We start from the raw sequence: 24,057 nt of genomic DNA, 5'->3' as shown, positions 1-24,057 counted from the left end.
GCCGTCAACACCCGAGCACACAAGACACCCATTTGGTGACACCTTCTCACACACACGGTGAAAAGGGAAGAAACGGGGGGGAAACCCAGGTGATGAGACATATTCTGCTCTCAGGGACAGGAGGGAAAGCATCTGAGATGCACCCAAAGGAACCTCAGAGTTTCTGCCCTCTTTACAGGGGTTCCAGAATAGTATCTGTGCTAGTCTGTTGCAGCAATGCAAAGAATCTTGGGGGGGGGGCCTTAAAGACAAAAAATCTCACGTATGTATTTCTAACTCCTGTCTCTCTGCAATCAAGGCTTCTGAACTGATTAACAAGAAAACCTATCACATAAGAATCCTACACACGTAGGCCACACAAATAATTTAGATTTTTCTTGGCGCAGGAACTAGTTCCACAGACAATTACACGGTGGTTCTGGCACAGCTTCCCCATTGGGTTTTCCTGCTCAGCCCATGCTACCCTATCTACTGATTACACCACTGCCCTTGGCTTACCTTCTGCACCTTGTTGATGCGATGGGCTGCCCGGTTATCTTTGGCCTTTTGCTGCAGAGAAAAACCCAAAATGAGAAAGGATAGCAGGAAAAACACCCCCACCCAAGGTTGGATGAATGCTCCTTTCCTAAATCACATAACTGGCCATCATTTCACTTTGATTTTACACAGAGTGATACCTCGGGTTACGAACTTAATTCGTTCCGGAGGTCCGTTCTTAACCCGAAACTGTTCTTAAACTGAGGCGCGCTTTTGCTAATGGAGCCTCCTGCTGCTGCCATGCGATTTCGGTTCTCATCCTGAGGTAAAGTTCTCAACCCGAGGTACTACTTCTGGGTTAGTGGTGTTTGTAACCTGAAGCGTTTGTAACCAGAGGTACCAATGTATAAGATAAAAATAACTTTAAAAAAGGTAAAGGACCCCTGGACGGTTAAGTCCAGTCAAAGGCGACTATGGGGTTGCGGTGCTCATCTTGCTTTCAGGCCAAGGACTAGGACTTGCAGAGTAATTTGCAGAGTGCGAATTAATTTAATTCTTCTTACAAACAGGAGGCCATCCCCTTGAAATTAAACTGAATCCTGTATTCACGGGCCACTTACCAAGTATGGGGCTTTGTCTGGGGCCGGCACCTTTCTCCAGAGCTTCATGATCTGCTTGCAACGGCTGGACCAATCTGTGGAGGGATGGGGAAAACGGAGAAGAGAGAACAAGGCTTACACGCAGGCCCAAGACCTTCCAAGTCCAGAGATTTTGAACACCGGTTTGATATAAAGCTGAGGGAAAGAAGGCAAAGTGACAGACAGAAGCTTCTAGAAAGGCCAGTGTGGTTTCAAGATCGTTTTGAGACCCACATGCAAATCTGTGCAAATCCATCATCAAGTCCGGACACTGAGGTCCAGCTCCGATGGCCTTCTGGCGGTTCCCTCACTGCGAGACATGAAGCTACAGGGAACCAAGAGGGCCTTCTCAGCAGTGGCGCCCTCCCTGCAGAACGCCCTCCCTTCACATGTCAAGGAAATAAACAACTGTCTGACTTTTAGAAGACATCTGAAGGCAGCCCTATTTAGGGAAGTTTATCGGGAAGTTTTGTTACGTTTTTATATGTGCTGGAAGCTGCCCACAGTGACTGGGGAAACCCAGTCAGATGGGCAGCATATTAAATAATAGCATCATAATCATTACAGTGGTGCCCCGCAAGACGAACGCCTCGCAAGACAGAAAACCCGCTAGACGAAAGGGTTTTCCATTTTGGAGGCACTTCGCAAAACGAATTTCCCTATGGGCTTGCTTCGCAAGACGAAATGTCTTGCGAGTTCCTGCGGGTTCCCCCCCCTTTTTCCCCCTTTTCCTAAGCCCTAAGCCGCTTATCAGCTGATCCGCTGATAAGCCGCTTAACAGCTGATCCGCTAAAAGCTGCTAAACCGCTAATAGCACTAATCCGCTAAGCTGTCAATAGGCTTGCTTCGCAAGACGAAAAAACTGCTATACGAAGAGCCTAACGGAACGGATTAATTTCGTCTTGCGAGGCACCACTGTATTATGCAGAGCCGCAGAACATACCACCGCTCTCGCTGGCTAAGCGTCTTCTTTAGAGCATCACAGACTTCTACTGAGGGAGAGGCAGGAAGACAGGCCACTAGGCAGCTAGACTGGTGACTGGGAGTGGCTGCCAAGATGCTGACCTTTAAAGCCCTGAACGGCCCTATCATTCAAGCCTGGACACTGAAGTCCAGCTCCGAGGGCCTTCTGGCGGTTCCCTCACTGCGAGAAGCGAAGTTACAGTGGTACCTCGGGTTAAGTACTTAATTCGTTCCGGAGATCCGTACTTAACCTGAAACCGTTCTTAACCTGAAGCACCACTTTAGCTAATGGGGGCCTCCTCCTGCTGCCGCGCCGCTGGAGCACAATTTCTGTTCTCATCCTGAATCAAAGTTCTTAACCTGAAGCAATATTTCTGGGTTAGCGGAATCTGTAACCTGAAGTGTATGTATCCTGAAGTGTATGTAACCCGAGGTACCACTGTACAAGGAACCAGGCAGTGGGCCTTCTCAGGAGTGGTGCCCACCCTGTGGAACGCCCTCCCATCAGATGTCAATGAAATAAACAACTATTTGACTTTTAGCAGACATCTGAAGGCAGCCCTGTTTAGGGAAGTTTTTAATATTTGATATTCTAGCGCTTTATGTTGTTGTTGTTGTTGTTGTTGTTGTTGTTGTTGTTGTTGTTGTTGTTGTTGTTGTTGTAATATTTGATATTCTAGCGCTTTATATTATTGTTGTTGTTGTTGTTGTTGTTGTTATTATTATTATTATTATTATTAATGTTCTGTTGGGAGCCACCTAGAGTGGCTGGGAAAACCCAGTCAGATGGGCGGGTTATAAATACAGTGGTACCTCAGGTTAAGAACTTAATTCGTTCCGGAGGTCTGTTCTTAACCTGAAACTGTTCTTAACCTGAAGCACCACTTTAGCTAATAGGGCCTCCTGCTGCCACTGCGCTGCCACTGCACGATTTCTGAAGCAAAGTTCTTAACCCAAGGTAATATTTCTGAGTTAGTGGAGTCTGTAACCTGAAGCGTGTGTAACCTGAAGCGTATGTAACCTGAGGTACCACTGTAATAAGTTGTTGTTGTTATGCCACAGGAGAGAAAGTGGGCAGGATAATAATAATATAATAATTTATTATTTATTTGTACTCTGCCCATCTGGCTGGGTTTCCCCACCCACTCTGGTCGGCTTCCAACAAAAGATTGAAAATACATTATAACATCAGTCATTAAAAACTTCTCTAAACAGGGAGGAGAGAGGGGGGGGGGGAGAGAAAGAGCCACCCACCTGGGTAGTCTTGCTTGAGGTTGGGGAAGTTCATGTTGGCATAGAGGACGGGCGAGATGGTGGAGAGCTCTCCCAGCTCTTCATCTTTCTCCCAGCGCTGCAAGCTCCGCTGGTTGTACGACAGCCCGTCGCTCTCCCCCTCCGTGGTGGGCGTGGTGGGGGTGGACGCCGCAGAGCTGCTGGCCCAAGGGCTCTCTGGCTCACACTGCTCTGGGCTAAAGAAGCCACTCCTCTCCCTACATGGGCGAGGGGGGAGGAAGGAGAGAAACACAAGGCATGTTGGATAAAAGATTTAGGGATACCGGAATAAGTAAAGGTTAAAGGGTAAAGGGACCCCTGACCATTGGGTCCAGTCATGAACGACTCTGGGGTTGCGGTGCTCATCTTGCTTTATTGGCCGAAGGAGCCGGCGTACAGCTTCCGGGTCATGTGGCCAGCATGACTAAGCTGCTTCTGGCGAACCAGAGCAGCACACGAAAACGCCGTTTACCTTCCCGCCAGAGCGGTACCTATTTATCTACTTGCACTTTCAGGTGCTTTCAAACTGCTAGGTTGGCAGGAGCAGGGACCGAGCAACGGGAGCTCACCCCGGCGCAGGGATTCGAACTGGCGACCTTCTGATTGGCAAACCCTAGGCTCTGTGGTTTAACCCACAACGCCACCCGCGTCCCTTTGAATGGAATAGGAGCAGTGCCTAAACCCAAGGGGTGGGGGGAATCCTTCCATGTGCGGTTGGAGCCCAACTTCCACCACCACCCCAGCCATCACAAACAAGATCAAGAATGAGTTGGAGCCCAGCAACATCCAGAGGGCTCCACCGCTGGTGGTCTAAGAGAGAAGACGCCAGTGCGGGTGACCTACCTGCTATCAAGAAATGGGGACTGGCAAACCCCTGAGTAGGTCTCCATCGGCACAGCGGGTTGAAGGGGCCCAAGGGAGACCCCAGCGCCACCTAGAAACAAGAAGAGATGGATCACAGAGCTGCTTCTCCTCCCCACTGTTAGGGTGCGAGCTGCAAACTCTCGCCGGTTTCCTTTCTTCGTCTCAGCAGAAGCGACTCAGAAAGTCTCCCTGCATCTTCGCAGCAGCAGAGTCCGGTAAATTCCCAAGACAAGAATAACACCCTCACCTTCCCAATTCTCCTCTAAAGTCTTTTATTATTTACAAGTTGCATATAGCGCAATGGGTCTACGTATAAAATAAGAAGCAGAGCGATATACAGATCTCTGCTCCCTTCAGGCATCCGACCAGAGAGACAGGCTCACGGACCATCACTGACTGCCTCTCACACTACTGCATCTCTCCTCCTCCAGACCAGCCCTGATAAGGACACCTGTGGCCGGCCAGAATTCTGGTTGCTAAGCAGATGTTGCCAAGTGTGCCTCAAGGATGCGTTTCAAGGCCGTGCTTCAAGGCTTATTTCAAGCTTATTTTGGCAGCGCACCAAAACACCCACAACCCCAAAGACACACTGCTTTCTGTCCAGCAGCAGTTTCACGCAGGGGGTGTTGCCAGTCCCGCCGGGGATCAAACCTGGAACCGTCGGTACAAAAGGCACACAATCTACCACCGAGCCGCAGCCCTTTCACAAAAAATGAAAGCTTCCAAACACACAAAGTGAAGGTGCTTTGGCTTGAAGCGGCTAGAGCTGAAGTCACTTGCTATTATTGAAAAGGTCTGAGTATAACGGCTGCCTAAGTCCAAAAGTGAAACTAAAACACCAATAGTTTTGGACATCACAATGTAAGGTAAACAGGTAAAGGACCCCTGGACAGTTAAGTCCAGTCAAAGGCGACTATGGGGTTACGGCGCTCATCTGGCTTTTTAGGCTGAGAGAGCCAGCGTTTGTCCGCAGACAGCTTTCCAGATCATGTGGCCAGCATGACTAAATCGCTTCTGGTGCAACGGAACACTGTGACGGAGACCAGAGAGCACAGAAACGCCGTTTACCTTCCCGCCACAGGGGTACCTATTTATCTCCTTGCACTGGCGTGCTTTTGAACTGCTAGGTTGGCAGGAGCTGGGACAGAGCAACGGGAGCTCACTCCATCGCGGGGATTCGAACTGCTAACTTTCTGATTGGCAAGCCCCAAAGGCTCAGTGGTTTAGACCACAGCGCCACCCGTCACAATATACAGAGCAGATAGAAAGAAAGCTGAGCTGGTTTTTATGTTGCATCGCCACTTCTGTGATATTTCTTTTAGATTTGTATGCGGATTTGCATACTAAGCAACATAAAAGTAAAGGTAAAGGTAAAGGGACCCCTGACCATTAGGTCCAGTCATGACCGACTCTGGGGTTGTGGCGCTCATCTCGCTTTATTGGCCGAAGGAGCCGGCGTACAGCTTCCGGGTCATGTGGCCAGCATGACTAAGCTGCTTCTGGCGAACCAGAGCAGCACACGGAAACGCCGTTTACCTTCCCACCAGAGCGGTACCTATTTATCTACTTGCACTTTGACGTGCTTTCGAACTGCTAGGTTGGCAGGAGCAGGAACTGAGCAACGGGAGCTCACCCCGTTGCGGGGATTCAAACCGCCGACCTTCTGATCGGCAAGTCCTTGGCTCTGTGGTTTAACCCACAGCGCCACCCGCGTCCCGGAACATAAAAGTAACATTAAGCAAAACATCTGAAGGGGGCAGGAGAGATAGAGAGGAAAATGTGACTCATGGCCCACCAACCTGGGCGTGGAAGCTCACCTTGCAGGAAAGGCCTCTGGCCCAGCTGCGAGCGGCTCGGGTCCCGAAGGCCTCCGGCCTCAGCTTCCGCCCCAATGCAGTTGAGCTGCTGCTGCTGCTGTTGCTGCTCTCGCTCTGCAGACCCCAGGACGTCTTTGAAGAGTTGCTGGACGTCCTTGCTCTCCATTTTGGGCAGCTCTGTTGGGAAAAGGGGGCGGGAAAGCCACAGTGGAACGACAGGCGGCAAAAGCCCATCCAAGAGAGCAACCACCTCAGCTGGGTGGCAAAACCCGTCGGTCTCCAGTAAGGGCAGGCTGAATTGCAAGCAGGGGTGGTTAAAATAGAGAGAGAGGTGCGCCGGTTATAGAGCAGCGACCGCGCTTACTTTTCGTAGCCACTAGCATCTACCCCCCATTCTAGAGCGGAGAGGAAGCGGGGGCTTCCCGGCCTCTCCCTTGCTCTCCACGGAGGGGTAGATCCTTGGCAGGGAGATGGGGGGCAGAAGGGTCTATTCAAAGGGCCCGCCTGACCTTCAGTGGGGATTTTGTCAAGGTCGGAGCTGAGCACCCCCTCCCCCGGGGGTGTGGCTGGGTTCTCGGCACCTGTAGGGTCTGGAGAGGTCTTGGGCACCATCTGCTCTTCTGTGCCTGCAGGAGCAAAAACAAGAAGACCGCCGCCAAGCCCATCAGCGCAGGGACAGGGAAGGTGACTGTGCTCCCAAAAACGCGTCGGGAAGGATCATCTCCTCCGCTGGAAGCAGGGAGATAAACCTGCCTCGCTACACTTGCAGAAATATGGGAAGAAACCCAGGTAACTTTGCTCCCACCTCGCTTGCAGCTTGGCATCATTACCGTGGCAGCTGACATAGGCCAAGGAAACAAGGCACTCCCTTCTGACGTTGCAAGTAAAAAAACCAGAAGCCTTTCTGTTAGGAATTATAGGTACCGACATTCCAAAGGAACAGAAAAGACTATGTATGTGACAACAGCAGCACGGATGCTACTAGCCCAGAGATGGAAAGAAGGAAAAGTCCCTACCAGATAGGAAAGGCAAACTAAGCTGTTAGACTATGGTGAAATGGCAAAACTGACCGGGAAACTCAGAGACCAAGAAGGCAAGAAATTCAAAAAAGAATGGGAAAAGTTTATAATTTATTTAGGAGATCACTGTAAGCAGTTGAAAACGTTAGCAGGGTTTTAATCTCACTTGTAACAAACACTATGGACAATATGGATAGGTACAAAACATAGACAATGAAATAATATGCAGTTGGGAATGTTGACAATAGAACCCACGGGGTGGGGAGTCTCGAGATTCAGAGAAATCTCATTTTATGGATGTGTATTTGGTGTTTTAATTAATTTGTATTGGTAGAATCAAATAAAAATTATTTCAAAAAGGGAGGGACCATTAGCAATGGCAAGAATCAGGTGCTCTGATACGGGGCTCTCTCGACTGATCTCTGCTCCTTTTTGCATCAGCGGAAAATTCCTCCCAATGAGGTTGGGCTGCTGGCAACATGATATGGCCGGTGCTTCCCTAAGTGACTCCTTTTGCTGTGTGTTGCCCTCCCGACGGAATCAAAAGAAGAAGGGAGGAGAACACCAGAGCACACTACATAATTCCAATTATTATAAAATTACGTCAACATTGGAAATACGTGCAAATTTATTTTACTGGATATCGTGGATTTGGGGATGCAGTTCATTAGTATGTTTTAAAACTTGCATCACATTTCCGGTTTTCATTTTAAGGTTTATTTTAGCAGCATTTTAAAGCAGTACTTACTTCCCAGGGCATTAACAGCAATTCCCCAACCCGGTTTTGGACAAGGCAAATGGCTTTGGTGGGGGAGTCCTGGAGTGTGCCGTTAGGAGTAAGAGGTCCAATAGAATCTGGGGTACACCATACTGAGACAGGTGGACCAACATGTTTGACCCAACACAGGGCAACTCGAGATTCTCAAAAGTGCAAAGAAGTTGTCACTTCAGAACAAGGACAAGTCCCTCCCTGGCACCTTCTACGGTCAGTTTGCCACTATGGCAATCATAGGGTTTTGAACATGCCAATTAAAATATGAGCTCGTTTACACACAGCCACAAAATTTATTCACCTCATATACACAAGACCTAAAAACCCAAAGCATTATCAGGGTTCGGGGAGACAAGACTTAACCCCGCTCTGGTTGACTTTTGAGATTTTAGCAAAGCAAATTACAACTAAAGGTAAAAAAGGTAAAGGACCCCTGGATGGTTAAGTCCAGTCAAAGGCAACTATGGGGTTGCGGCGCTCATCTTGCTTTCAGGCCAAGGGAGCCGGCGTTTGTCCACAGACAGCTTTCCGGGTCATGTGGCCAGCATGACTAAACCGCTTCTGGTGCAACGAGACACCGTGATGGAAGGCAGAACACATGGAAATGCCGTTTACCTTCCCGTCGCAGTGGTACCCTATTTATCTACTTGCACTGGCCTGCTTTCAAACTGCTAGGTTGGCAGGAGCTAGGGCAGAGCAACAGGAGATCACTCCGCCATGTGGATTAGATCTGCCAACCTTCTGACTGGCAAGTCCAAGAGGCTCAGTGGTTTAGATCACAGCACCACCCGCATCCCCACCTTTGACATAGTCACCTTTGAGTGGACTTAACCGTCCAGGGGTCCTTTACTGTTACCTAAACCACAATTGCATTACCCTGTGCAGATTAACATAGGACTAAATGTGCTAAAACAGTGTTTCCCAACCTTGGGTCTCTAGCTGCTGTTGGACTACAATTCCCATCATCCCTGACCATTGGTCTTGCTAGCAAGGGATGATGGGAGTTGTAGTCCAAAAACAGCTGGAGACCCAAGGTTGGGAAACACTGTGCTAAAAGGAGCTGCTTCGTGTTCTTCCTAGCAACCTAGCACTGCCCCCTCATAAGGCAGAAGCATTACCCCCCCCCCCCAGCTTTTACGCTCTTCTGAAGAACTCGTACTCACCGGTATTTTCAGTCTTGGCATCAGCAGTTTTCAAGTTGTTTTCCGGGGCTACTGCCTCCCTGCCGTCAACACATTCATCCCCTGGAAGAAGAGGGTTTTTTGTCGAACCAAGGTCTAGGACTCACGGCCAAGCTGACCCCAAAGATGTGGTGGGCAGCTGGAAGCGAGCATCTTCTGCTTACTGCCAACCGACCAATGGATTCGCTGAACGCTTTAATCTGACGCCGGGGCAAACGACTAAGGCGTATGTGGCTAGACACCCATCAATCTGGGATCAAGCCTTGTCTGTTGTTTGGTTATCGTGAAGTGCCCCAGGAAAGTTTTGACTGCTCTCCAACTGGTGAGGGGCAAAGGTAAGGTCCTGCACTTAGGCAGGAAGAACAAGATGCACAAATATAGGATGGAGGATACCTGGTTTACTAACAGTACCTGTGAAAAGGATCTAGGGGTCTTGGTGGACCTCAAGCTTTCTATAGCCAACAGTGCGATACAGCAAAAATAAAAAAAGCTAACTCTATTCTAATAAATCTACCGCAATCAACTAGAGATCCGCTTTTTGAGGGTAAAGCCTGGGTATGGAATCCAGTTCCTCACCTCTTAGGTTACACAAAGCTGTGTAACTTGGCTGAGCTGAAGCTCAGGTAGCACAATGTTGGCTTTTTTTAAATTCCTCCTGCTTCTTTTGAATCTCAGGAGTGTCTGGTAAGTTATTTCAGCTTATGTCTCCAAATGTTCTGTCCTTGCACTTGGAGACCATTACGTTTCAAGTCACTGACAAGTCAAATAAGCACAGCTCATACCTTTGGGCTGAACCGAAGGGTCTTTCCCGTCCACCGGCCCTTTCTGAAGCATGCTGCAATCCACCTTGGGCCTGGGAGCCCCCTGGCCAACGGGAGGGTGGGCAGTTCCATCCCCACCCACACCGCCAGCTGCCAGGAGTGCCTTTCTGCTCAAGTCTAGGAGGGCCTTTCCAAAAAAGGCTTCCTGTCAAAAGAGGTGGGAGAAGGAACAGAAAGAACAGAATGAGATGGGATTTTCTGAGTAAAAAAAAACTGGGCCTCCCTGGAAAGCTAACCTCCAACCCGTCTGGCCCAAAATGAACAAAAGCACACACCCAAATGCTATTTGCTCATACAGTGGTACCCATTCCGGGACTTCCGGGTTCGGCGTGGTACGCAACCCGAAATCGCACAACCCGAAGCGTCTGTAACCCGAGGTATGACGGTATTGTGGTTGCAGATTTTATTTTTGTTCTGTGAACCACCCTGAGGCCTCCTGGTATAGGACCTCCAGAAGGAATTAAGTTCGTAACTAGAGGTACCACTGTATATGAATTCAATCAATCAATATTCTACATTTTGGGTTAGGGATCTGTACCTCACTGCAGCCTGTACCTCACTTATACAGTGGTGCCTCGCAAGACGAAAAGAATCCGTTCCGCGAGTCTCTTCGTCTTGCGAAGCAAGCCCATTAGCGGCTTAGCGCTATTAGCGGCTTAGGAGCTTAGCGGATCAGCTGATAAGCGGCTTAGTGGATCAGCTGATAAGCGGCTTAGCGGATCAGCTGATAAGCGGCTTAGCGGATCAGCTGTTAAGCGGCTTAGCGGATCAGCTGATAAGCGGCTTAGAAAAAGGGGGGGAGGGGAAAAAACCCGCAGGAATTTGCAAGACATTTTTGTCTTGCGAAGCAAGCCCATAGGAAATTCGTTTTGCGAAGCACCTCCAAAACGGAAAACCCTTTCGTCTAGCGGGTTTTCCGTCTTGCGAGGCGTTCGTCTTGCGGGGCACCACTGTATAATTATTATTTAGCAACTCTAATAAGAGTAAGAGCTGTCTGGCAGTGGAACGGTCTACCTTGGGAGGCTGTGGACTTTCCTTGGAAGTTTTTAAGCAGAGGTTGGCTGGCCATCTGTCCTGGATGCTTTAGCCGAGATTCCTGCATTGCAGGGGGCTGGACTAGATGACCCAGGAGGTCCCATCCAACTCTGAAGGTTCAATTATTCTACTCTGCTTTTGCGAACCTTCAGTCTGCAGCCAAACATCTCACCGCACAACTGTCCAGAACTTCCTCCCCTTCCCAGTTTGGACAGCAGAGCTTCCGAATGAAACCGGGAAGCAAAACAGCACCCGGCCGCACTTAAGAGAGAAGCGTTTTCTCCTCCAGTCCACGAAGGTAACCAATCAACCTGCATGTCCCCCTTACCTGAAGGTAGGCAGGGAACATGTCCTCCAGCTTGCTCTTCTTCCTGCCTCGCCGTTTCTTCTTCTCGTCACCCTCAACCACCCCCTGCTCAGCGATGCCCTCCGCGGGGACTTCAGCAGGCGGGTTGGGTTGAGCCCCTGGCGTGGAGGCAAGTTTGAGCAGATATGAGCGTCTTTTTAATTTCAGATAAGCAAGGGTGGGAGCAGGGAGCGAACCAGCGGGATCTCAGGCTACTTTTACGGCTGCGGTGGGGAACCTGCAGCCCCCTCCAGACTGGGCTAGACCACCCCCCCCATCGGATTTGAAACTGACAGCCTGCTGCCCGTAGAAAGAAAATTATATGAAAATGATGTGCTGTTGGTATTTGACGCCTAGTAAAGCAGCAAAAATGTGCAGAACCAGTTCAAATGTGTGTTGGAAATGTAAAAAGAAGGTGCTTTCTATCATATGTGGTGGCATAGGCGCCGACTCCATGGGGCCTGAGGGGGCCCGAGCCCCCTCAAAAATTCGTTTGGGGGGGCTCTGCCCCCCCAATAATTTAAGAAAAACAAAGCCACTCCCGATCTAGAGAGGGGGTGGGGTTGCGGGCTCTCAACCCATCAACAATCTCGCGGGGCTGGCGTCAGCCCTGCGAGAAGCGGGGATTCCCCCTAGCTCATTAATATTCACCACCCACGGCGGCAGCCAATTGGCTGCCGCAAAGGGCGGGCCCTCACAGGTTCACTTAAAGTCGGGGCAGCCCAGGGCTCGCCCCTTTCGTTCCCCCAGCAGCAGCGGTTTGGAGGTCTTGGGCCCCCCCAATATTTTTTATAAGTCGGCGCCCCTGTGTGGTGGTCATGTAGGGTGGTAAAAACATTCTGGGAAATAATATACAATTGAAAAAAAAAAAAGGTTTAAGATAACTTTTGTCAAAAAACCAGAGGCTTTTTTGTTAGGAAGTATAGGTGTGGAACTACCATAAGAAAAGAAAAGACTGTCAAATAAAAATGTATTTGATGAACATGATGTATAAATCTTTGTTTCTCTTTTCTTTTTTCAAATTTTTTCTTGTTTTTATGTCGTGATGGGGTTTTTTGTACTTAACTTTGTTATACCTACCTTCATTGTATGTTTTTATTTTAATAAAGATTTATTTAAAAAAGGAAATGAAAAGACTGTTTATGTATGCAATGACAGCAGCAAGGATGCTTTTAGCCCAGAGATGGAAAGAAGAAAAAGTACTGACCACAGAAGAATGGCAGACCAAACTGATGGAATATGCTGAAATGGCAAGTCTGACGGGAAAGATCAGAAACCAGGAAAACCAAGTATTTGTCAAAGACTGGAATAACTTTTTAACATATCCGAGAGGCCACTGTAAGCAGTTGAAATCATTGGCAGGAATATGACTGCACTTGTAAAGAAACATGAACTCTGGATATGATGGATATACAATAGACAGACTACAGTAAAAGATGTGGGAATAAAATTTAGAAACAGAACCCATGGAGGGAGGGAGGTCTGAAGGTTCAAGAAAACCTTTTCCTGGTTTTTGTTGTTGTTTTGTATGTACAATCTTTATGTAAAACTAATTAAAAAATGATTTTTAAAAAAAAATAGACCACAACCCCCATCATCCCTGACTGCTGCTGGATGGGGCTCATCAGAGATGGAATCCAGCAACATCTAGAACAGTGTTTCCCAACCTTTTTTGGGCAAAGGCACACTTGTTTCATGAAAAAAATCTCGAGGCACACCACCATTAGAAAATGTTTAAAAAATTAACTCTGTGCCTATATTGACTATATATACAGTGGTGCCCCGCAAGACGAATGCCTCGCAAGACTGAAAACCCGCAAGACGAAAGGGTTTTCCGTTTTTTGAGGCACTTCGCAAGATGAATTTCCCTATGGGCTTGCTTCGCAAGAAGAAAGTCTATAGGGAAATCTCCAGGGACCTCTTTTAAATGCTGGCGGTGGGGAGCAAAGCCTTCCCGCCCCCCCTCCGGCCTTCAGAAGAGGTCCAGGAAGGCCGGCGGGGGCCAAAAGGCTTTGCTCCCCACCGCCAGCATTTTAAAAGCAGTCCGGGATAGCAGGGAAGCGCTTCCCGCTATCCTGGACGGCTTTTGAAGGCAGGCGGGGGGAGCAAAGACTTTTGTTCCCCCGCCCGCCTTCAGAAGAGGTCCAGGACCTCTTCTGAAGGCGGGCGGGGGGTGAAAGTCTTTGCTCCCCCCTGCCTGCCTTCCCGGGAGAGCGGAGAAACGCAGCGTGTTTCTCCGCTGTCCCGGACAGCTTTTGAAGGCAGGCAGAGGGGAGCAAAGACTTTCGCCCCCCGCCCGCATTCAGAAGAGGTCCAGGACCTCTTCTGAAGGCGGGCGGGGGGCAAAAGTCCTTGCTCCCCCCCTGCCTGCCTTCCCGGGAGAGCGGAGAAAAGCAGCGTGTTTCTCCGCTGTCCTGGATGGCTTTTGAAGGCAGGCGGGGGGGGAGCAAAGACTTTCGCCCCCCGCCCGCCTTCAGAAGAGGTCCAGGACCTCTTCTGAAGGCTGGCGGGGGGCAAAAGTCTTTGCTCCCCCTGCCTGCCTTCCCGGGAGAGCGTAGAAACGCAGCACGTTTCTCCTCTGTCCCGGACGGCTTTTGAAGGGGGGGAGCAAAGACTTTCCGCTCTCCCGGGAAGGCAGGCACGGGGGAGCAAAGACCTTTGCCCCCCGCCCGCCTTCAGAAGAGGCCCTGGACCTCTTCTGAAGGCGGGCGGGGGGCGAAAGTCTTTGCTCCCCTCTGCCTGCCTTCAAAAGCTGTCCGGGACAGCGGAGAAACACGCTGCGTTTCTCCGCTCTCCCGGGAAGGCATGCAGGGGGGAGCAAAGAGGTCCTGGACCTCTTCTGAAGGCGGGCGGGGGGCAAAAGTCTAATTCTAATTTCAATGAGTGTGCACCAGAATCCCCATCCCTCTTTTAGGTTCAGAACATAGAAGAGGAGGAGGAGGAGAAGAAGGACGCAGAACTTGGTTAGAGAATGCGGCTTCAGAGAAGGACAATGAGCTGCATGGGGCTTTGGGGGCTAATATTCCCCTTGCACCCAAGGCTGCCAAAACACTGTCTTCCCAAGCATTTTATGTTTGTCCTAGCCTCTTGCTAAAAAGCTATATGTTTGAAAACTTGGTGCAGCTAATTAAATAGATGCAAAAAGCATGGCATTTCAATAGCAAAATTTTGGATGTGGGATTCTCAGCCTGAGAAATACATGGAAATGCAAGAGTTTTGTTTTCAAAGACATATCCCACTGTTAAGATACTAAGGATAGGAAACAACATCCCGTACCAACCCAAGCAACGAATAAAGGTAAAGGTAAAGAGACCCCTTAGGTCCATTTACCTAACATTAGGTCCAGACATGACCGACTCTGGGGTTGCGGCGCTCATCTCGCTTTATTGGCTGAGGGAGCCGGCATACAGCTTCTGGGTCATGTGGCCAGCATGACTAAGCCGCTTCTGGCGAACCAGAGCAGCGCACAGAAACGCCCTTTACCTTTCCGCCAGAGCGGTACCTATTGATCTACTTGCACTTTGACGTGCTTTCGAACTGCTAGGTTGGCAGGAACAGGGACCGAGCAATGGGAGCTCACCCAATCGCGGGGATTCGAACTGCCGATCTTCTGATCAGCAAGCTTTGAGGTTTAACCCACAGCGCCACAATGAATACAGGGGAACAACATATACAAGCAATGCCCTTACCCTCCTCTGGATGCCCCTCAGGTCCTGTTGACTCACGAGAGGCTTCTGCCAAGGCGGCCGAGCCCTTTTTCAAGCGGGTGTGGGATTTCCGCTGCCGAACCATGAACCCTCCGATACCTGTCCCAGGGCAGAGGAGAGATGAGTCAACAAGACGAGAAGGGATCATTTCTCCTCCGAGGGCCTGGCCCAGGCACACAACACTCACCTGGGCGATATGGCTTCCGCTTCCGCTTCTTAACCTCCTCAGAGTCTTCCAGAAGACCCTTCGTCAAATCGGCCTCGGCTGCGGCTTCCCTCTCCGGGGTAGCAGGGGCTTCCAATTTGATCTCGCACTCCATGTGTTCGACGCTGACTGCAGGCGGACAAGGAATGAGAATATGGGCGAATGCAATATTCCTTAGCAAAAGGAACCTCAGTATAATTTTCCCCATGGAATATGATTCCGCACGAGCACCAGTCCTCCTTTCTGTTGCATCACGCATGCGCCTTTGTGTGCTGTGCACAGGCACCTAACTGAACTCTCACATACATTTGCACATGTACACACACACACACACACAGACAGACAACTTGCCAACACCAGGAACAGTTTGTGGAAAGTTACCAGATAGTGTCCCTCCCTTGTATTCCTCCCCAAATAGTTCCCAGGTCCGTAAAAGCAACACTTCTGGGCTATCAGTTTCTTGTAATACGGGACTTCGGACAACTTGATCTTCAAAGGCACCCCAAATCTGCTTCTACCCCACAATTAACAACCATCACCTAGACTTCTGCATCATATACGCTCCATCACAACAACAACTTTCCCACACTAGTCAATGTCTAGAACAGGACACCTGTGCTGTCTCCCAGATTACGACCAAGCTATAAACATATTCATTCTCAAGAGATTACGTAATACAGATTACAAGCAGTCGTTGATCTAGCATGTTGGGGTTTGTTTTTACCAAGTTTGGAAGAGGAGGAACTGTGGCTCAGTAATAAGACCCAGATTCCACCTCCCCAAAACCACCAGTTTGGAGAGCGCCCATTCTTCATTGCGCGAGGAAGTACCTTAGAGCCCAAGCCCCAAGAGAACTGCATTCTAACTTGTATCACCAGCCAGGGTTGGCAGTACTGACTATATTGTCATCCAAATCAGTACTGAAGTACTGCATGACTAAGCCGCTTCTGGCGAACCAGAGCAGCGCAAGGAAACACCATTTACCTTCCTGACGGAGCGGTACCTATTTATCTACTTGCACTTTGACGTGCTTTTGAACTGCTAGGTTGGCAGGAGCTGGGACTGAGGAACGGGAGCTCACCACGTTGCAGGGATTCGAACCGCTGACCTTCTGATCAGCAAGTCCTAGGCTCTGTAGTTTAACCCACAGCCCCACCCGCATCCCTCGCAGTATAGGTATACTGGAGCTTTAATATTAACAATATTTGTTTTTGTTGTTTGCTTGCCGCTCATCTGACTGGGTGTCAGGGACTGTGCTGAGGAGGGCTGCACTGAGGGAGAATGGTGGGAGTCACCCCCTCCTCTTAATCCTAATCTTGCATCTTCCCAGGAGCAGGAGGACGGTGTAGATTTGGAACAGTGGTTTGCAGAGGGGCATAGTTCAGAAGGCAGAAGCTGGGAAATACTGGATGGGGAACAGCTACCAGAAGAAACACTGGGGGGGAGAGAGAGAGAGTTAACAGATTCACTGTCTCTGGAAAGCATTCATCCACTCTCCCCAAGGTCAAGGAGAGCTGAGAAAGTGGCAGAACAGAAAGCACAGAGGGTACAAACTCAGGTTACAAGACGTAGGAGTGACGTAGATTAATAGGGACGGAGAGGGGAGTGACCTTAATTGGGAGCACTGCCATGGTAGAGAGTTGCATTCTGTTGTCTCTTGCTGGGGTTATCAAAGATTCTAACTGGTAAGAAGACTCATTTTCCTTTGTTCTGCTTATCTACTGCCAAGGGGAAGGAAGCCAATTCCCTGAAGCCTCACACTGCGTTGCCCCAGCCATTCTGGGCAGACTAAAGTACCAAACAATTAAGAACTTCCCTCCACAATACTTTACCCCACACTCCCTTGAAGGTGGTGGGGATGGAACAAACCTTCAGCTTTCAGGATCTCGTCTCCCTCCACGTCGCCCTCCTTTTTCTCTTCGGGGCCCAAGGGGTCAACCCCATCCAGCACACCTTCGCCATTGAGCGCACCCAGTGGCCGTGGCGTTGTTGGCGTTGTTGGGGTCTTGCGCGGCCGGCGCTTGTGCAGTGGCGACAAGGACAAGTTCCGCAACACCGCCATGCCCGTCTCTGTCAGCCAGACGCCTTCAAAGCGAAAATACTGGGGCTCTGTGGGGGAGAGGGTGAAACTTGGCAGGCAGGGCCAAACCAGCATGGTGCCACCGTGCATCTTTGTAGAGAACCAGCCTGAGCATTAATTTCTTCCCCTCCTTTCATCCACTACATACACCCCCTTTTTCTTTTTTGACCCCCCCCCACAGTTGACAGCAGTAATTCAGAAGGACCCGATCCTACATTTATTCCAGGCTCAGAAATACGATTAGCACAGTATCTGGGTGCAGTGCCTGAGATTATAGAGCACGAATGAGAAAGAAACTTACCCGGCTCCTTGATCTTCACTGGAATAATTTCTGGAGGGGGGACCGGAACTTTAAATAGAGATAGAGAGAGAGACCCCAAAAAAGGGATGTTAGAAAGGGTATGTATTCAGTATTTTGTGTCTGTGTGTACTTCCAACAACATTTAGGATGCATAATTCTTTCTTTATAAGAGTATCTACTTAAAGTAGATGGATAAACGAGAAAATTAAGTTAATTTGGATATGCAGAAAATGTTGGAAATTTATTTAAGGAACTGCAGAAAGAGGGGGAAGGAAGTCGAGCTTTGAAATGCTGAAATGATTGTAAAATTATTGAAATGTATAAAATTGAAAATAATAATAATAGGATAACCCCCCCCAAAAAAGTGCATCATTTATTCACTCAACTTTTTACCCTTAATCTGCTCCTTCAACTGCATTCCTCATGCGCCTGAAACACAGCCATATCTTTTCTACACCCAACCCCAAGCAATCTCAGTGGTATTACATTGCGCCATAATATCCACAAACCTCTCTACCACATCCAGCTGACTGCCATCCTCAGCCCCTTTGCCCCACGTATCTTCCACTGTTTCACACCCACCCACCCCAAAATATATTGCTGCAGTCCTCATGCAGCAATGGCTTATCTACTTTCCAGCAGCTACCATTAACTGACAATGAGAATCTCTTGCACACCAATATTTGGAGGGCAAGTCTATAGGTTATACAAGGGGTAGTCAAATTTCCTTACTGTCCACCAGTGCTCGATGGAAGGAAGATCCAGCTTGTGCCGTAGAACCCCCCCTACCGCCCACCTAGAATCCTGAAACACCCACTAATGGGCGGTAGAGACCAGGTTGACAACCCCGGGTTACACTATTCCACATCCAATTCTTGGCTTCCTCAACTGCTGTCTAGGGCAGCTCTCTTTTCCATGACGCTGGGAAACTGCTAAACTAGGAAGCAGCCTATCCAAACACAGAGATGGTTCTATGTTCCCTTTGTATATATCTATGTTTCATGGTCCTCCTCTTCGAGCTTCTCCATTCTATTCCCTCAACCCACACTCTGTCGTCCATTTTATTCCTTCTCGACATTCCTTGCCATTCAGTGATTATGGGGATGTTTTGGGTCTTTATGCACCATTAAGTGTTTTCCCCATAAAGATTTCCTGAACACCTGCAAATCAAGTATTCCGACACATCCCTCTTCTGTGTGGGTGGTGTGGTTCAGGATATAGAACCACAGGAATACTCAACCTGTATTATTATTATTATTATGCATAGTGATGCAGAAAGGAAGTAGACCTAAGCTGCCCTCTCAAATTTTGAACATCATGAAATTCTCCCCTGAGCCAGCTCAGGATTTGAGGGTCCCGTTGGCACAGTGTCCTTGGTGGGTTAGTGGGCCCCTTGATGGCTTTAGTCATCTGAGAGCTGTAAGGGTGGACAGCAGAAGTGGCTGCACACTAATGAGCACTAGGTGGCAGCAGCTAGGAGCGGCAGCTTCCCACAATGCCTTGCAGCAACACTATGCTGGAGGAATTGTGGGAAGTAGGGCTGGGTGATACCTGGTTTCCATCATCGTGATATATCACCAACTAAACATTGCGATGTACTGATATATCACAATGTTTAGGGTGGTACTATGTAGGTAAAAGACCCCTGGACAGTTAAGTCCAGTCAAAGGCGACTATGGGGTTGCGGTGCTCATTTCACTTTCAGGCCGAGGGAGCTGGCGTTTGTCCACAGACAGCTTTCCGGGTAATGTGGCCAGAATGACTAAACTGCTTCTGGTGCAACGGAACACCGTGACAGAAGCCAGAGCGCATGGAAACGCCATTTACCTTCCCGCCAGAGGGTACCTATTTATCTACTTGCACTTTGATATGCTTTCAAACTGCTAGGTTGGCAGGAGCAGGGACAGAGCAACGGGAGCTCACCCCGTCGCGGGGATTCGAACCGCCGACCTTCTGATCGGCAAGCCCAAGAGGCTCAGTGGTTTAGACCACAGCGCTGGAAGGCTTCATGCTTTCCCCCCACATGGTGACTTTTGCATGGAGCACACAGCGCATGATTCGTGTTCTGTTGCCAGGTCAAGAATTATCACGATATGGACGAAGCTGGTTTTGGACGATATATTGCCCAGCCCTAACACACATCGGGATTCACAATATGTTGCCAGGTCAAAAGCTATGAAAACCGGTTTGGGGCAATAGACTGATATATCGCCCAGCCCCAGTGGGAAGCATAAAAAGATCACTGTCTGAAACCCTGGCACTCATAACTGCGAGGAAATAACACCAGGGCATGCTTCTGCAATGAACCTTGCCGTTGCACTGGGGACTTGGCAGCTGCTGATGCATCTTTCTGAAATGAATTTGGTGTGCAGGTCTCACACCTGTCCAGAACTCACCAACGGGCTTGACCACATAGGGCTGGCAGGAGGTACAGTCAAATCCTTCGTCTGCTGCCTGTTCCACTTCTTCCTCCGTGAACAGGTTGTCACACACGGCATGCATCCACCTAGGAAGCACACAAAAGGTTTTCGACGCACATATGGAGAGAGTTTGCAGATTAAGTATGGGGAAGGGAATTCTCCGACATCTCAAAACCTTGCCCTCCCTCTCCCCCTGCAAGATGGAAATGTACAGTGGTGCCCCGCAAGACGAACGCCTCGCAAGACAGAAAACCCGCTAGACGAAAGGGTTTTCCGTTTTGGAGGCGCTTCGCAAAACGAATTTCCCTATGGGCTTGTTTCGCAAGACGAAATGTCTTGCGGGTTCCTGCGGGTTTCCCCCCCTTTTCCTAAGCCGCTAAGCCGCTTATCAGCTGATCCGCTAAAAGCCGCTAAACCGCTAACAGCGCTAATCCGCTGAGCTGTCAATGGGCTTGCTTCGCAAGACGAAAAAACAGCTATATGAAGAGCCTCGCGGAACGGATTAATTTCGTCTTGCGAGGCACCACTGTACAGGGGGAGAGTCAGCCACTTACAGGCAGGATTCCAACGTTGCCTGCATCTGTTGACGTGAAGATTACAACGGCCAATAGTGAAATACCGGGTGGGTTGAGGAAAACTGGGGCTTACCTCTCACAGTGCTGGCACTGGATCAAGAGGTCGTCCTCCACATACTTCACATGGCAGATGGGGCAGGTGACAAGGCTGGCGCAGGGAGAACAGTGGGTGTAGTTGTTCTGCCACTCGCAGTGGAAGCCAGGAGAGACTGCTCCACACTGCACGCAGCATACGCACCTGTCAAAGAGGGGTGGGGGCAAGGAATCAACACCAATTCTGCCATCCAATCTATCCCCCCGCCCCGAACCAAAAACAACGCAGATGCCCTAGGAACGGCAGGCCAGAATTACTCAACTTGAATGTGACCTATAATCACATACAGCGGTACCTCGGGTTAACTACTTAATTCATTCCAGAGGCCCATTCTTAACCTGAAACTGTTCTTAACCTGAAGCACCACTTTAGCTAATGGGACCTCCTGCTGCTGCCGCCGCGCCGCCAGAGCATGATTTCTGTTCTCATCCTGAAGCAAAGTTCTTAACCTGAGGAACTACTGCTGCCCCTTGAAAGCAGTCTTATGTCGTCTCTCTCACCATTTACACTTCCAGCCGCCCTTGGGCACGGTGTTGAGAGGCGGGTCCAGGCAATACGTGTGGTAGCTGATGTCACAATCATCGCAGAGCAGCAGGCGGGACGGGTCCGACGCTTTGCCACAAACCTCGCACACAATGCATTCCACGCAGCGCCAGCCCTTTAGCAGCATCACCTTGGTAATCTTTTTAAAAAAGCGGGAAGAAGGAACAAAGATGTTTAAAAAAAGGGGGGAGCCCTGAGTGCTTACGGAGATGCGAGGAGAGCTGTGGTTGTGTGCACAACCCTTCTTCGTCAAGCCTGATTCCTCTATGGCTCTTTAGAACAGCTGCCTCCCCTACGTGAGTGTCACTCTCAGGCCTGCTACCTGGGCAAGGTTGCTGAGAATAGGGTAAAGGTAAAGGACCGCTGGACGGTTAAGTCCAGTCAAAGGCGACTATGGGGTTGAGGCGCTCATCTCGCTTTCAGGCCCAGGGAGCCGCCGTTTGTCCGCAGACAGCTTTCCAGGTCATGTGGCCAGCATAACTAAACTGCTTCTGGTGCACGGAGAACTGTGACAGAGCAAGAGCACACGGAAACGCCGTTTACCTTCCCACTGCAGTGGTACCTATCTATCTACTTGCACTGGTGTGCTTTTGAACTGCTAGGTTGGCAGGAGCTGGGACAGAGCAACGGGAGCTCACCCCGTCACAGGGATTCAAACCGTTGACCTTCTGATTGGCAAGCCCAAGAGGCTCAGTGGTTTAGACCACAGCACCATCCACATCCCTTTTTTCGTTGTTGCTGAGAATAGGACAAAATTCCTTCCTGTGTAAATTAACCTATAAGAGCTTGCCGTTTCCTTGTCAGGAACCAAACTTTGCAGATTCCACACACTTCAGATCCCAGGAAAGAAAACAGGGTGTTCATAGATCAGGACAGTTGCAGGTTCAGCTTCCTATTTCCTTCCTACACCCATTCCTGCATGACTGTTGTCCCTATGCACACATATTCAATGAGGCCCCCCCCAACCACTTGAAAGGAAAGAAACAAAAGCCAACCCTCTTAGATGGCTCCGCCCCACCAAATTCCACTAACATCTAAATTAGGAGTGTCACACTCTATTAGATTAGATTATCAGATTATCAGGCAACACGGGACATATTTAGCTCAAGAATTGAGCACGGTGAGAAGCCATGTGTCCTTTAAGAGAGGAATCATTATTTTAAAAATAATAATGGGGAGGGGGGGTGCTCCCTCACACAGAGCAAGCCTTACCTTGCTGTTGACGCAGTAAGGATGGTAACATTGAGAGCACTGGGAGCACGCCAGGAGGTGGCCCTCCGCACCACGGCCAAAGCTACCACACACCACACACATATCCTGTCAAGGAGGGAGAGGCAGGTTAAAAGAGGCCTTGCAACGCCACAGAGAAACAACCTCCATTTTTTAATATAAATATTCCAACCGTTCTACAGATGCAAGGTAACATGCAACCACAATTCGCCCCCCTCCCAAAAAGAAGTAATCTAGAGCTGCTAACCGATACTTTATAAACACTCTTAGCTTTCCTTTTCTTTTAAAGTGACTGAATAATTTTAATGAATTTGCAAGCTGCCAGCCGGGGCAAAAGGAATAAAGCTTATTGTTCGCAGCAATGAAACAAGGAATGGGGAGGCCAGCTATGCGCCAAAAGGAATCTTGGCAAAAGGTGTAACACACCTGAGCCACAGGACTTCAGCAATAAGCAAGTTCAAGGCCTATCCATACTAGGTGAAATCTAGGTTTCAAAGATGTACCCCGTTGTTGACTTCAGCTGGGTGCTACTAGCTACAGCAGGGCTGGGCAACCCCCAGATCTCGCTTGACTCCAAACAAATATTTGGGGTGATGGGTGTTGTAGTTCAACAACACCCACTTTGCCCCATCCTTGAGCTACAGCTGTCTGTGGGGCTTCTTATTAGAAGGAGCCAGAGTTTCAGCTAGAAAGGCAAACTGTTATCCTCTTGGGGCGGCTAGGAACCAGTCAACTGACGCACCTGGCTGTGGGACAGCCCAAAGTCTACGCTCTTTGCAAGCCCCGAGTAGCTGCTCCAGGAGAAACTCACCGCTCACATCCATTGAAATTGGTGCAATCAGAAAACCGTCAGGCGTTTGCCGCCCTCGTGTCTGTACCCACCTGCATCAGCACAAACTTGTCCGTGTTGGAGAAGAGCACCACCGTGTTCTGCATCGTGTCGTCGTCGTCGTCGTCATCCTCCTTGCTCGGGGAGCTGTCGATATCAGCGAGCTTGGAAGGGAAGGGAGCAAAGGGACGAGGTGAAACTGCTGTCTTTCGCTGCTCCCGACACACAAGAGGGGGAAATGCAGACGCACAAAGCTACAGTCTCCTCAGCCTACCAGCTACACCCTTGAGTCGCTGCCCGTGCTGCAAGGGAGAAGGCCTACAGTCCCCTTGCCAGATTCTGTGTATATCCCCCAGCCCTCCCGTTTATATGCCCCACCACCCACAAATATCCCCACTGGCTAATAATTCCTGGTAGGTCGACCATGCTCCAAAAGGGACAGAATTCCTACCCTTTTAAGAGCACAGAGGAAGGCAGAGATTCCACAGGTGCAGCTTCTCAGCGTCGCGGCAAGAGGGAAAACTACATCTGCTGAACAATGCCCCGCTTTGAAGCACTTAAAGGGAGAGAAGCCCCATCACTGATAGAATATGGCAAGCCTACGTCGTGAGGGAATGATTCGACAATCCATTCAAATGAAAGGGAGGGGAGGGGAAGGTCGGACCCACTGCCTCCAAGCACTATGGATAAGGATACGGCCCCAGCCAAGGTGCACTAACTGGGAGCTGAAGGAAAGGGGGTGCTCTCGTCTTGAGACCAGAACCACGCATCTATCCAAACTGGGGGGAGGGGGCTATCTGCTGCCTGAAACGCCGCCTTTGGGGAGGCCAATAGGACTGGGCGATATCTGGTTTCCAGCATTGCAATA

At 49.6% G+C, this 24,057-nt stretch overlaps 1 protein-coding gene across 14 annotated transcripts in view; it reads right to left on the bottom strand.

The window, feature by feature from the left end:
* Positions 1 to 24,057, bottom strand: part of KMT2D (lysine methyltransferase 2D) — a 109,568-nt gene that overhangs the window by 48,242 nt on the left and 37,269 nt on the right. For 12 of the 14 annotated variants that reach the window (XM_081849454.1, XM_081849446.1, XM_081849452.1 and 9 more), the window contains 18 exons: positions 23,243 to 23,353; positions 22,343 to 22,447; positions 21,088 to 21,269; positions 20,567 to 20,731; positions 19,895 to 20,004; positions 17,499 to 17,546; positions 16,987 to 17,226; positions 15,100 to 15,246; positions 14,895 to 15,011; positions 11,188 to 11,324; positions 9,786 to 9,969; positions 8,986 to 9,066; positions 6,541 to 6,657; positions 6,032 to 6,208; positions 4,194 to 4,284; positions 3,333 to 3,568; positions 1,098 to 1,171; positions 499 to 549 (listed from right to left, as the gene is read on the bottom strand). In XM_081849454.1, the coding sequence (XP_081705580.1) occupies positions 499 to 549; positions 1,098 to 1,171; positions 3,333 to 3,568; positions 4,194 to 4,284; positions 6,032 to 6,208; positions 6,541 to 6,657; positions 8,986 to 9,066; positions 9,786 to 9,969; positions 11,188 to 11,324; positions 14,895 to 15,011; positions 15,100 to 15,246; positions 16,987 to 17,226; positions 17,499 to 17,546; positions 19,895 to 20,004; positions 20,567 to 20,731; positions 21,088 to 21,269; positions 22,343 to 22,447; positions 23,243 to 23,353 (2,373 nt within the window). The remainder of the gene's footprint in view (positions 1 to 498; positions 550 to 1,097; positions 1,172 to 3,332; positions 3,569 to 4,193; positions 4,285 to 6,031; positions 6,209 to 6,540; positions 6,658 to 8,985; positions 9,067 to 9,785; positions 9,970 to 11,187; positions 11,325 to 14,894; positions 15,012 to 15,099; positions 15,247 to 16,986; positions 17,227 to 17,498; positions 17,547 to 19,894; positions 20,005 to 20,566; positions 20,732 to 21,087; positions 21,270 to 22,342; positions 22,448 to 23,242; positions 23,354 to 24,057) is intronic. The other 2 variants (XM_081849448.1, XM_081849450.1) reach the window with 2 other exon arrangements.

The sequence above is a fragment of the Podarcis erhardii genome, assembly GCF_964252035.2.
Source record: "Podarcis erhardii genome assembly, chromosome: 2".
NCBI classification, from domain to species: domain Eukaryota; kingdom Metazoa; phylum Chordata; class Lepidosauria; order Squamata; family Lacertidae; genus Podarcis; species Podarcis erhardii.
The sequence above is the reverse complement of the archived record's forward strand: the minus strand, read 5'-3'. Positions and strand labels throughout refer to the sequence as shown.